General features: G+C 38.6%; 1 protein-coding gene across 2 annotated transcripts in view; it reads right to left on the reverse strand.

Annotated features, from left to right (window-relative positions):
• The window catches only part of PDGFD (platelet derived growth factor D), a 227,585-nt gene that overhangs the window by 10,880 nt on the left and 201,812 nt on the right, over positions 1-14,893 (reverse strand). For both annotated transcript variants that reach the window (XM_057553773.1, XM_057553772.1), the window contains exon 5: positions 13,490-13,688. In XM_057553773.1, the coding sequence (XP_057409756.1) occupies positions 13,490-13,688 (199 nt within the window). The remainder of the gene's footprint in view (positions 1-13,489; positions 13,689-14,893) is intronic.

Raw genomic sequence — 14,893 nt, forward strand, 5'->3', positions numbered from 1 at the left:
TTCACAGCAATATTTGAAGTATTGAATGCAGTGTGCCTGGTACTAATTAATGCTGGTTATTTTATTCATCTTGATTCATTTTGATCTTTCCTCCAATATTTTCCCTTTAAAGTCAAATGGTCAATAATTAAAAAAAACATTTTTTTCAGATCTTTCTCCTCTATTTCTCTCTTTTGGCTGTTATTCTATGTAAATGATTATCTGGGGGGGGTTGGTTATTGGGACTTCTATGAATTAAAAGCATCACCCTAAATTTTCAAATTTTAGTCATTAATATTTTACGTGAGTTAAATTTGTATTATTGTACTATATAAATTACATTTTAATTTGTGGTCTCAAAATCCATCTAATCGCCCATCTATTTGGCATCCAAATCGTCTGGCGGGTGAATGTACATGACTATCTTCTCACAAGAATGCAGTTAGAAGAGAGTCCTTTGTCCCCCCCCCCGCCCCGGTTTCCACACCATTTCCGAGTGCACTTCCCTTGTCACCAGCCAGGCCACCACAGAAGGAATACCATAAACGTTAGGCAGTTATCATCAGGCTTACTCTGGATTCTAGCCCCATTAAATGTCTTAGTCCTAAACCAAAACTGCTTGAGGAATAGTAAGGAGTGCTCTTTTGGGGTAGAGGTCAAAGGCTAAGGATGCTGTCAGTAGAATGCATCTGAACGAAACAGAAATAAAAGAAGGCACGAGTGGGTGAAGAGTCCACTTAACCCCATGAAGTCAGCTAAAAGGCTGGCCATATGGTCAATGACCCCTTGAATGAGGAATTAAATGGCAATTGGACTAATGCTCTGCCTTGAGTGCCTTTGATTCTCAAGGGCAGGGATTTCCCCCCAACTGTTATATGCTGAGCCCAGGACACTGTGGTGTCTGAATAAATTCTAAATAATTACTGTGCATAATTTATTGCCTTTTTCCCCTTCCTTTGTAAAGACATGTCATAAGTTTAGCTATAATCAAGCCAGATTTAAAGTGAATGAACTCTGTCTTGGGAAAGGAACCATTTTATTGCTGCTAAAGCCCTGAAAATAACTGCAAGCAAAGCAGAAAGGATTACGTAAACGGATTAAGAAGTGCACCAATCATCTATTAAAAGTGTCACCTTGAGATAAATACTGATGCTGGCTGTGCATTACTGGGCTATGGACAGGGCTAATGCAGAGGGCCAAAGCTGTTGCTTGTGATGATGGGAATATATTTTGTCTAACACCTATTAGCAGGAAGGGGTTGTGGCATGTGGAAGGCAGAGAGGGATGGGAAGGAAGTGACAGTACTGAGTGAACTTGAGTTTAGCCAGTCCTCTGCTAGGCACATGATACACTGGACTACCTGTCGTTGTTCCCCACCCTCTTATTTTTTTGCCCACCCTTTTGAGATGTGTATTACTTACTCAAAGTGAATACTAAGTAGGAAAACTGGGCTCGAAGTCATTCTCTCTTTTGCCTCATGGTCTCTGCCACATCAGGCAGAGTGGGGGGATGGCAGGCAACCTTATAGCTGAAGGAGGAAGATCGACCTCCCTGGCACTGTATCAAGCTTTCCCGTACGGCATTGTGCTAGGACTGGGGTGGTAAATGGCTACACCCTTATCTCCAGAATATGTCCAAGCCAAACTACAGTATGATTCCCTGTGGGAATTCAGCTAACCCGCAAAGTGCTGTCAACAAATCAGGATAGGCATGTATGCCTTACTCATCTTGGAACAAAACTCTTCACATTGTATAACTGTTTTACTGACTAGCACTGGTTACTTCTGTTTCCTACCTGCCATGAAGAGATTTACAATGTTGTCAGTTTTATGCATCAATTCACTGACGTGACTCAGAACTGTGACCCAATGTGACTGCTGTAGGATCCAGCTGCCCTGCTTATCAGGGGATTGAAACCACGAAGGCACTCAATTTAGAACGAGAACTAAAAGGTTCTTCAGAGTGGATGCAAATAACTTCAAAGTGCCACTGCAGACTTTCTGCAGGGGATGTTGAATTTCCAGTCAAAGAAGACTGACTAGGCAGCACAGCAGAGCAGGGAGCCAGACAAGGGAGTGAGTGGCAGTTAAGGTTTCCAGTGCTCTGGTCTGAAGGGAGGCTCTGGTGTGAGCCTCCTGTGAGGGAGGCAGGCCAAGCAGTACAAACTCAGAGAGGGGAGCTGCCCTTTCCATTCCCGCTTCAGTCTCCACAGCAGAATATTACAGAGCAACAAGGACGTTCCAAATTTCACTCAAAGGCCCATTAATTGCACCTAGCTGCCCTTATTTCACCCAGGTGTACATAATGTTATAATCCTTCTTTTGACGTCCTTTTGAATTTGAGTCTTGCCTTCTCATGGATCTGTGACATTAGTTACGTCTTTGGGCTGTGTACGGACAACCTGATGGAAAGGCTGAGAAGGCTCCACTGTTGTCAAAGCCTTCCTCTGGACATGGTAATCCAATGTGGGCCACTGCCTAGAACCTCAGGGAGCACGCTTTTTTTCTGCAGCTCTGGTCTGAAAGTGCAGCCTAGTCACGGAGGTTCCTGGGCTGTGGTAAGAGCTCTGGGACCTGAGCACTAGGGCAGGGATGTGTAAAGCAATGGTACATTGGTGAATGCGCTCACTGGTTCAGTTTCTAATCCATTCAGGCTCGGGTTTGGGAGGAAGGAGAGTCAGCCTGGTCTTTTTTTATATTGACCATCTATATTCCTAAGTATCAGGTAGCATGAAAAGTTCTTCACATATACAATTGCATGAAATCCTCATAAATGCTAGGAATTACATACTCTCATTACCCTTACTTTTACACTTGAGAAAATCGAGGCTCTGAGAGGGTAGGGAAAAGAACTTGTCCACAGCCACATACCTAGTCAGTGGTAGAGCCAGAGTCTGAATTCAGGCTTTTTCATTACTCTTGCACTTCTGAGCCCAGGTCTAAAGATTTGAAGGAGGGTGCAAAGAGCAGATTCTACGAGCCCTGCTGGAGCTTTCCGTCTAGAGGTCTACTCGCTGTCAAATGACCTGGCTTCCTAGGCGCGTTGCTAGGCACTGACCTGTCACTTTCAAGATGTTGTCAATTACATATACCCAAGCATGTACTCCTGTGCACACACATTCATCTATCGGATTGTACTGGAAATGTATGCTGGGTTCTTGCAAATAAACCGGGCAACTGCACAGAACGTACTTTTTTCTTTGGTATTGAGAAATACAATGAATTTCATATTTTTTCACCTGAAATGAGAGGACTTTTGTCAATTCATGATCTTCACTTTGTCCTCATTTCTCCTTGAGTTCCTTCTTGCCCTTACCTACCTGTAGTCTTTGTTATGAAAACCAATCGGAGGTCCACGTAAAGAGTTGGATGGGCTGATAGCAATTGTTTTCAGGGGGCAACAAATGATAGAACCCTAGAAATCCTTTCTATAGGACAGATAAAGCCAATATTGTATTTCACATGCTTGGCAAACACAGCATAGGTGGTGATCAGCTTATGATAAAAATTTAAAAGCCTTTTCTGAATTAATCATTTCAATTTTTTTGTGAATACAAAAATTCATTGTGAAACAAAATAATGTCCTCACATAGAATGTAAGAAAACAATTTATTTTTCCTTCCCATGCATGTTTGATTCATGGTTTGTTTTGTTCAATAGGAGGATGGTTTCTTTGGGTCAGTCTCTTCTGGGTGTCAAGTTTATTGGTTGGCTTTCACTGTGCTGGCCTTTCATCAGTCTTTATTCTGTTATGTGTGTCACCAGCCTTTTTTCTCTTTATCTTCCTGAATCTGCTAGTGTTCAATTAAACTTCTCTATATTCTTGCAGATAGCCAGTAATCATCTTAATACAACCAAATTGAGCCTTTACAGGCTAAAATTCTTTATGAACTCTCTTAGCAGGCACTCACTAGCAGCCTCTATATCAGTGCAGGTTTGGCAATAGAAGAGCAAGTGCTTGAAGTAGGGCCGTGCCTTTTTTAAAACCATGCTTTTGTCATTCTAGTTTACCTTCTCTGGCATCTCAGTCCACTATGTCATTTTAATCTTCTAAGTCAAAAGGCACATTCACCCTACATCTCCTCTGACCCCTTCACTATATACTCACCACACATTCTCTGCCTTCTATGATAGCACTTACTTTGTAGGCTTTGCTTTATCCTTTTCTTTATTTAGGTGTTTCTTGTCCACTAAACCATAAGGTTCTTGAAAGCAGAGTTAATCATCTTTTTATCTCCCCTCTCCTAGTGCTTTGCCCCTAGTGGAAGGACCAAATGTAGGTCATTTAAGTCCACCTCTCCTAAAACCATTTGGTTTCAACAGTTAGAAGCAGCATACTGATGAAAAAACCATTTGGTTTCAACAGTTAGAAGCAGCATACAACATTTTTTTTTTTTTTTGGTAGTCTAAGCACACATTCCATTTCAGGATATTTGAAATAACTAATTAAATCCAATAAAAAACAACTGGAGTCACTATGGCTCCCCAAGACAAACATTTCTGATTTTTCTTAAATATCTATCTTTTGTGGGATACCCATAAACTTAAAGTCAAAATTAGAAAAAGTTCAGGCCATTTATAGACCGCTAATCAATCCAGATTTTCTTTGCAAGGAATAGGTACTCAGTAACTACTATCTAAATGAATCAAACTACTGATGGTTGTTGGGTTAGAATTGAAAAACTAGGGTTCTAGAACCAGCTCTATCAAGGATGAACTGCAATGCATGAAGATTGGCACCAAGACCCATGGGCTCTAGAAGCTGTGCCACATGGGTAAAGGATGGCATCCAGATGGCTGGCTCTCTGATACACATCTCAAGGTGCTCAGGAGTATGTCTTTTGCCAAATGGGGAGTAGTCCCACAGTCTGTTAGTAAAGTGCTTTATTATAAACTTGACTTTGATGTTACAACACTAGATTTATGGCACTTTATGTGGGGGTGGGAGGTAAGGGGAATATATAAATAATTGTAGTATTTTTATACCAAGCAACTAGGGGCTCTCAGCCTTCTTCAAGGTTCATAAATTTCCCAGGAGGAGTCTATTCCTCTTTATGGACATTACAACCTCACTGTGATTTTCAGATTCCCTCTTCTATAAATTAGCACATACTTGTGAAAATTGTTTCCACATTTCAACCCCAATTTGCAAGTGCAAATAAGTCTGGAAAGAACAATTATCTTATAACTTTTAATGAGGGAATATCAGGGTATTTTAAACTTAAAATCATGAATCTCATGACTCCATTTGCTGGTTTAATTTCTGAAGAATGGAAACATTTACCACTTGTATTTATAGAAATTAGTCTAAATCACAGTAAAATGTTCCCACTCAGACAATTCCTAATTGTCAGGGTTTAAAAACATTGTTAAGCAATGAGTGAATGGAAATTTACTGAGCACCTATTCAAGTCTCATGGAATTCTCATAACAAACTGTTATCTTAGAGACTACTATTCCCATTTGATAGATGTGGAAACTGAGATGCAGAAGAGTTGAGTGACTTGCCTACAGTCACTGGACATATAGTAGGCATTTGACAAATACTTGCTGGAAAATGAATGGGTGAGTGCAAGGATACCTTCAAGGCATTGGATTAAGCATGAAAGCAGCTGACACCATCATAAGGCAATTCTCTGAACTCTAGGGGGATGTATGAAGTACATCTATGCAATGAAAAATAAGAAAACAGGTTAGGAGATGAATAAGAATCAAGGAGATCTTTCTCTTGTCTCTCATTTACTAGGCTATGAGTCTCTGAGCTTTACACATTATTGGGTCCCCACAGCATTGACTTTGCAGCCAACACACCCAGGTTCATGTCATGGCTCTCTACTTTATAGCTGTCACTGAACATTTCTGGATTTGTTTCTTTTATTAGATAGAATGGAAATAACAATACTCTCCTGCCAAGAAATTCATTGAGCTTGAATGAGTTAAAAGTGTTTGAAGCAAGGTCCAGACCCTAGCTCTCAGTAGGTATGCCTCACATTAACCTTGAAATGAGTAAAACAGATCAATGAAGTAAGGTTAAGAACAGAATCACCTAAACCAGAAGTGGCTAAGATTCTGCAATTGGTGATCACTAAGGAAAGGAAGGTCATGTCCACCTTGATCGAAATGTCAGAAAACAATGATGATGTGTTGTTTTTAGTTAAATTTCATGGGACGTAGCACTCAGCACAGTCCTTTGCAAGTAAAGACACTTAGTGAGCCAGATGTTCCAGCACCAGCAGTTTCTGCATGAATGTGTGCTCTAGGAAGGGTATGCTCTCTCCTTCAGTCCATAGGGGCACTGAGCACAAGGATGTTGCAGAGGATTCCCAATGCTACACAGGTAAAAATGGGTACAGGAACTACAAGGCAAACCCATTCATCTTTAACAAGAGTGACTGTTGTGGAAAAGGCACATTTGTCCACCCAGACGCTAAAAGTTACCTATGGTTTTCTACTGCAAAATGGATTTCTTAATCAATGTGCATTTGAATTATATGCCTCGATGGGAGGAATAACTTTGATGATGAGAGTGGGCTTAGGATATCCACAAAGACAGACAGCCACTATAGGAGAAAATCAGAGGCTGCAGTGGCAGTAAGAGAATAAACAACCAAAAAGGTCCTTGTCCCTGTGCTGAGATCTTCTTCAAACATTTTATGTGTGTGCCCTCATAGACACATGTGACACTATAAATGATAATATGGTTTTTATTAAGGCTTGCTGGCAAACTGAATGAGTGGGGAATCTAGTTACTTACAAATCATATGGGTTATAAAGAGTGGTTAAAATCTAAAAAAATAAGCTTTCAAAAGGAAATGTCCAAAAAGCAAAAGGGTGCCAGAAATTTCTTGGTAAATATATCATAGAAAAGTTTAGTACTTGGCAATTATTTTGTAAACTTTTAATGAGTGTACTGATTATACAGATACTTAAATATGACAATATTTGGATACTCTGTAGGAGGCTCTCCAGATTACTGATGCTTATCTAAGAGCCTTACAAGGAAGAGAGCAGGGTCCACAGAAGTACCTTGGTTCTGTGCAGAGTTCTGTATTCAAGTAATAATAATAGCTAGCATTTATTGAGGGCCCACTAAGAGTTGGATACTCTGCTATTATTAATCCTCACACGACTTTGCAAAGTTGTTATCATTAGAGTCATTTTACCAAATGGAAAAAACACAGGCTCAGAGGTCTGCACATAACTCTCCAAGGCCACCATTAGTACCTGAGTTAGAATTTTATTATGAGTTTACTTGACTCCAAAGTCCATGCTCTTCCCACTATCACATTCTTTCTTTTGCTCTATTTCTATTAAGTTTATGGTAAACAATTTTAATATTGATAAAGAAAGCTTTTACTTGGTACATACAACATGGTTCAGGAAACTCAGTAAAGCTAACCCTTATTCAACACAAGAAATTAGAAAAAGAAATCCATTTGATTTAACGTCTGTAGTACCTCTGTTTGTTTAATTTACTGATAGATAGTTACAGAAGGATATCTCAAGATTGACTTATCTGATTCATCACTAGCGTCAGCCAGGGGCTTTCTGCAAATTCTCAACCAGATATCAAATAGGCAGAGAGAGAAAGTTGTAAGCATTCAATTTACTGTGACTTTAGGTCATTTCTAAAATATGTTCATATCTTAATACACTTTGAAATTATTTCCTACATTCTAAATTGTTTTAAAATTATTTTTATGGGCAACTTCCACCAAATATTCACAAAAAAGAACATCTATAAAAAAACATGTTAAACAACAGATACCATGAGGTGTATCTGCTTAAATTTTTAAGTGTACAGTATTATTAACCATGACCACAGTGTTGTACAGCAGACCTTTAGCAATTTTTCATCTTGCATGACTGAAACTATATACCCATTGAATGACATCTCCAGAGCTTGGCTCTTTCTAGTTAGGATGACAAAGGGCATGACAAAGAAACAGCAATAAATGACTAATTTAAACATAAAAGATATTTGTATCTAAGAGAATTTAGAACCAATTCAAACATTTTATATGAAACATATTTATTTCATTTACTCATCAGCTTCTTATGCCAGTTATTTACCAATAAATAGTTTTAAATTAAAGAATCAAGTGTTTTAGATCTTACAGCAAAATAATGTCATGTAAGAAATCACAAATTGATATTAGATCCTGGGAAATGGGTTGGTAACTGTCCCAGAGTTACAACATCTAAGCATTTAGAGTCTGTGAAAATCATATATTTCAAACTCCATCATTTGGACTCAATTTAATATCAATATGTTTGCTTCACTCAATATTAAATTACTGATTTTTTAAAGACGAATGCACATCAAATTTGGCCCCTGAATCAAAAAATGGCGACTCGCTCAACATTAAAAAAACAAACAACGCAATCAAAAAATGGGCAGAAGACCTAAAAAGACATTTCTCCAAAGAAGACATACAGATGGCCAAGAGGCACATGAAAAGCTGCTCAACATCACTAGTTATTAGAGAAATGCAAATCAAAACTACAATGAGGTATCACCTCACACTGGTTAGAATAGGCATCATCAGAAAATCTACAAACAACAAATGCTGGAGAGGGTGCGGAGAAAAGGGAACCCTCTTGCACTGTTGCTGGGAATGTAAACTGATACAGCCACTATGAAGGTTCCTTAAAAAACTAAAAATAGAATTACCATATGACCCAGCAATCCCACTACTGGGCATATACCCAGAGAAAACCATAATTCAAAAAGACACATCACCCCAATGTTCATTGCAGCACTATTTACAATAGCCAGGTAATGGAAGCAATCTAAATGTCCATCAACAGAGGAAGGGATAAAGAAGATGTGGTACATATATACAATGGAATATTACTCAGCCATAAAAAGGAATGAAATTGGGTCATTTGTAGAGACGTGGATAGACCTAGAGACCATCATACAGAGTGAAGTAAGTCAGAAAGAGAAAAACAAGTATCATATATTAATGCATATATGTGGAATCTGGAAAAATGGTACAGATGAACCAGTTTGCAAGGCAGAAATAGAGACACAGATGTAGAGAACAAACGTATGGACAGCAAGGGGGGAAAGCCAGGGCGGGGTGGTGGCAGTGGTGGTGGGATGAACTGGGAGATTGGGATTGACATGTATACACTAATATGTATCAAATAGGTAACTAATAAGAACCTGCTATATAAAAAAAATAAAATAAAATAAAATTCAAAAAAAACTGGCAACTCTTTGGGGAAAATTGTATTTTTGTCAAGCATTACTGTAGTTCAAAACTATTAAGTTGGAGTGCCTCAACAATTATATCCATATTTTAATCACAACACAAACTGTGAGAACAGGTTTTCCTCTTGCTATTATGTGTTGGATTTTTCTATGGCAAACACACCATCATTCAGGAAAGTCAAGCTCTCCTGGAATAAGTAAAAGACTGCATCTCACTTACATTGTTAATCTCCATAAATCACCTCTCAATTATTGCCCAGCCTAGTAGAGTTTACGGCCGATAGTTTTTCAATGTAGAGATGTCAGATTTCATGCTATATACTTGAGTAAATATACATTGCTACCAAGTTCAAAGTATTGTGGTTTAAAGGAATTGCAGTGTAATTTCAGTTAAACTACAGTGGTCATGCAATGATTCAGAGAGTGATTACATAGTTTGTAGAACATCCATATAATATTTTACCTAATTATGGGTAAATTTACTATGTTATTGGCATGTTCATCAGAAGAAGTAAATACAACTTGAATTTCAAACAACTTTTTTTTTAAACTTTTGGGCAGCGTTGAGATTGAAGGCATGGGGTTGAAATTATTGGCAAAAATTCGGTTTTGGAACTGTACTTATCTACAGAGTTCAATTATCCATGCTACCCTTTTCTCCATTACCCCCTAGGAAACTGAAAGTTGGATATATTAACTTGTCCTATTATCATCAGTCCAGAAGGTTTTACAGACAAGTTTGTGCTTATCTATTACTTGTGAATTTGAAAAAAGTGGACCTTATACGCTGAAGTTCTGGCTTCAATACTTGGCAAAGTTACGTCTCTTTTCTCTCCCTCTTCTCCCTAAACTTTTACTGTCCTCTTGCTTCTCATTTTCAAGTCTCTTCTTAAGGAGAACTAAAAATTCACTGTCACCTAATCTCCCTTCAAATAACAGTGGAAGTAAAATTTAATTTTATTAACTGTTTTCTACTTCATTACATAAGTTCTTCACCTAGTGTGTTTGTGCTTTATTTTAGAGTTTATAAAATTTTGTGATTTATATATTCACATTCAAGGGTCATCTTAGAATCCTGTTCTTTGGTATCATGAAAAATGCCACTTTTGATCAGTCTGGGCAAATCAGAATAATGGATGCTCAATAGATATTCAAAAATGATGTTTGTTTCTGTACAACATCATTAAGAGATTATTATACTGATAGTAGAAAACTTTTTTAGGGATCCTATAAAGTTCACATTTTATTTGACACTTAATGGACCTCCGTCATCTATAACTACTTTTCGGTTTTCACTCTTTTATTCACTGTCCCCTTTCTTATACATCAGGATACAAACCATGAATTTATACTTTTAAGTTCTAAAAGCTGAAAATAACAGCTGAAATATTAAACCTGACTTCCTTTGCTTTTGTGATACAGGCAGGTGATTCAGCATCGGTGGAATGATAAACAATTAAATCAGCACAGTTATACAAGTGCAGAGACGGTGGTGGCTTGCCAGTGTTAAATGAAAGGGTACAGACCTGCCTTAGGGCCATTTTAAACAAGAGATTGAGAAATAAAATCTAAGCCAACAGGGGAGAGAAATGTTTATGCTGTCAGAAATAAGTAGAATGGTGCCTTGAATGCTCTAGCAAGGTTATTTCGGTAACCAAAGGCATTCTTAATAAAGCTACAATCCTTAGTCTATGGGGTGGGTTTCTATAAATGTTAGAAATATACTAATACTGAATTATTAATATCTTCAGTTCCACAAACATTAACTGAGCAGCTAAAATGTGTCAGAGACTGTGCCAATTTACTGGAGATATAGGATGAACCACCTCTCAACCCTGGTTGCCTCTAAGGATCGGTCTCAATCTCCTAGGAGCCATAAAATAATATCAATACCCCAGCCTTGCCCTCAGAGATTCTGAGTCATTGTGACTGGGATAGGACTAGGCACCCGTAGTTTTTTAAAGCTCCCCAGGTGACTTAATATTCAGCCAGAGTTGAAACCCTTAGGTCCTAGGCTCTCATATTCCCTTAGAGAAAACACAAAGATACAAATAGCAATGCAGTAGTAGGACAAATAAATGCTGTGGCATCTCAAGTACTCCAAACTTTGGAGTGGTGTGCTTCACAGGGAGATGACAAGGGACAAGAAAGGCTTCACCAGGGAAGTGAGGCAAACATTTCAGAATTCTCAGTAGCTGCAGCTGGCTAACATTTCTTGAGCAAGTACTATGTGCCAAGTGCTTTCGATGGCACCCCTAACAATTCCCAAAAGTAGGTGTTATCATATACACATTGTCAATGAGGTCACTGAGGCCCAGGAAGAGTCAGTGACTTGCTGAAAAAATCACAAAACTTCTAAGTGGCAGGGTTAGGCTTTGAACTGAGACACCTTGCCTCCAACTCAACATAGTATCTGGGGAAAAATAAGTAATGAATTTAGGTGATTTTTAAATTTTAATACTTCAAAAAAATAGGTGTCAAGAAGGGCTGTCCCTCAAATAGCTACAGTGGTTAAGATACTTGAAGACAGAGTCAGATTTTATCATTTCTTTCTCCAATACCATTTTTAATATTTTTTTTCTGGGGTTTTCAAAACATAGTGAGTATTTTACTTTCCTTCAAGTTGACCTAGTAGAGATCCAAAGACAGCAACGCTTTATAGAAAAGCCATTTCTTCTCTGAGTTGAATCCAATCTGAGCCCTGGGGAAATTCGATTTGAGAGTTACACTGACCTACATATGACATATCTGCATAACATCAGGGCCACCACTGACTCTGTTGTCCCCACTTAGCTGTGCACTTTAAGTATATAAGATTATGACCTAAGCCATAAGCAGCAGACCCAGGCAGGAGTTAACTAACTAGTCATTTCAGCCTACATGTTTTAATATGTTGTCCTTACCAACATAAACATTATCTACAAAAGGGCCCAGGGTTCCTTTTAATTCCTGAAAGTACCCATGTTATTACAAAGTATAGGAAACAAGCTGTATTGTCCTAAATACCTTTATATCTATGATGCAAGCCAGCCTTACAAGACTTGTAGAGAAAGTTTAAATAATAACAAATCTTAAACATAACAGACTAGAAATTATAGTTTTATTCAATGAGGTAGTTACAAGTTATTTCTATATTAATTTGAGTTAAACATTCAAATAAACATCCATGTCCTAAGATCATATCACTCAGATGTAGTACTAGGATACCTATTTTTTAATAGTGTAAGTATTACTGTTTTAACTCATGATGTTTTAATTCTGCCTGAATATTCCTTTCTTCTCCCTTCATTTGCTTTCCTGAACCTTCCAGCTGAATGCGTGCCCTCACACTTGTCCAAAATATCCCAGATATTGGTTTCTTCCTTGAGACATTTATATCCTATGAACCACCAAGGGCACAAAGCACATAATAGGACCTCATAAAAAATTTCAGAATGGACATTGAATGAGTAGAGTAAAATTTTCCAGAGTTTTGACCATTACTTTTTTTTTTTAATTAATTTATTTATTTATGGCTGTGTTGGGTCTTCGTTTCTGTGCGAGGGCTTTCTCTAGTTGTGGCAAGCGGGGTCCACTCTTCATCACGGTGCGCGGGCCTCTCACTGTCGCGGCCTCTCCCGTTGTGGAGCACAGGCTCCAGACGCGCAGGCTCAGTAGTTGTGGCTCACGGGCCTAGTTGCTCCGCGGCATGTGGGATCTTCCCAGACCAGGGCTCGAACCCGCATCCCCTGCTTTGGCAGGCAGATTCTCAACCACTGCGCCACCAGGGAAGCCCCTTGACCATTACTTTACCAGAAGCCTCTCCTGCCAAAAATGACTGAGTCCCGGGCTAATTCAACATTCATATCCATCAGAGAGGCACAGGGGACTGTTACACAGGCACTGCCATTGGACGCAAGAGAACATGACTCTCCTTTCCTCTCCATTGCCATGCAGCCTTTGAAGAGTTATTTACCTTCCCTGACTTTGGTTGCTTCTACTGTTTATGGCGGGACTGATAATGCCTTACTTGCCAAGAAGCACAAAATTGGTCCAGATGATTTTATAAGGTCTTTTCTAACTCCAAACTATGATAGATCTTTGACTGAATCAAACCTTTCTTAGTCCCATACAAACAACACAGTTTGGACAAAACACAGAACATCATTTGAAGGTGCTGTGTAAAAGATATGTGATAATGAACTAACAGTAATCATCTGATGTAAGTGAATTAACTATATTGCATTGCAAATTCTTACTTATTACTATTAGCACTTTTATCTGCTTATGAAGAACCTTATTTGTTTCTTACCTTTTGACTTCCTGTCATGATATGACCTGCCTCGATAATGAGGGGTGTCCAAATACAGATTCTCAAGATCTTCTTGCCATGATTCTGGATTGAAGTGCTTGAGCAGATCTTCCACAGTATCAAATTCTGCAATTGTTTTGTCCAGAGTATCCGCAGTGAGAGTGGGGTCCGTTACTGATGGAGAGTGATAGGATACCCCCTAAGAGTGACATACAGCTCAGTGTACTCAGAAAAAGTCCATTGTTATGAAATACAAGAGTCACACAACCATATGGAAGGAACATAAACAGACTTCTGATTACAAGACATCATGTACATAAATATCATGCTAAGCCACTATGCCATAGTCTTGCTATATTCCTAAATAAGAACAATTAAGTGGTAAATCATAGTCATTCACTTTTTTGCAAATCAAAAACAGGAAGGTCATAAAACATCCAGGTCATCTGAATTGTAATCATTAAAAAAAATACCAGCTAAATGGAAATATCAAAATAAATCATCCAATTTCTTGGTTCAAAGTCTCAAATCATCATATCCATATCAACAAATAATGGTGAGCAGGTAAATTCTGAACTCCTTTCCATGCAAATCTTGAATAATCCATTCATCCTCTCCATTTAGCCTCAGTGTCCCATCTTTGTAGCTTACCTAGCATTGTAGACGTTCTGTGAACAGGGTTTAAATTTACTCTGACATCTTGATAAAATTTGGCACTTTAACCAGCTTACTGTCAACAAGGATAATGAGCCATGAAACTGGCTCCCTTGACCTAAGAGTAGAAGATTCACATGCGTGTGTGTGCATTTTTTTTTAACATCTTTATTGGAGTATAATTGCTTTACAATGGTGTGTTAGTTTCTGCTGTATAACAAAGTGAATCAGCTACACATATACATATATCCCCATATCTCCTCTCTCTTGCGTCTCCCTCCTACCCTCCCTATCCTACCCCTCTAGGTGGTCCCAAAGCACCGAGCTGATCTCCCTGTGCTATGTAGCTGCTTCCCACTAGCTATGTATTATACATTTGGTAGTGTATATATGTCCATGCCATTCTCTCACTTCGTCCCAGCTTCCCCTTCCCCCTCCCCGTGTGTGTGTGCATTTTAAGTGCTATAGTTTGTGAGGGATCCCAGTTGCCATTAAAACATTCTCAGGAACACTCTTCAAATGGGGAATGCAACATCATTGAAAGTCTGGAAGGGATTATGTATTTTGCCATGGAATACACCCCCTCTTAATTTTCCAAGCACTTACTTCACTAACCCTTGTACAATCTAGAGGTAAATGAACCATGTAGCAAACATCTCTGTAAAAATTCATGACCCATTAACAAGGAAATGGAAAGCACATAGTCTCCAATGATTTCTAAATGTCTTTAAAGAAACTGCCAAACAAATA

This window comes from Balaenoptera acutorostrata, chromosome 9 (genome assembly GCF_949987535.1).
Source record: "Balaenoptera acutorostrata chromosome 9, mBalAcu1.1, whole genome shotgun sequence".
Taxonomy (NCBI): domain Eukaryota; kingdom Metazoa; phylum Chordata; class Mammalia; order Artiodactyla; family Balaenopteridae; genus Balaenoptera; species Balaenoptera acutorostrata.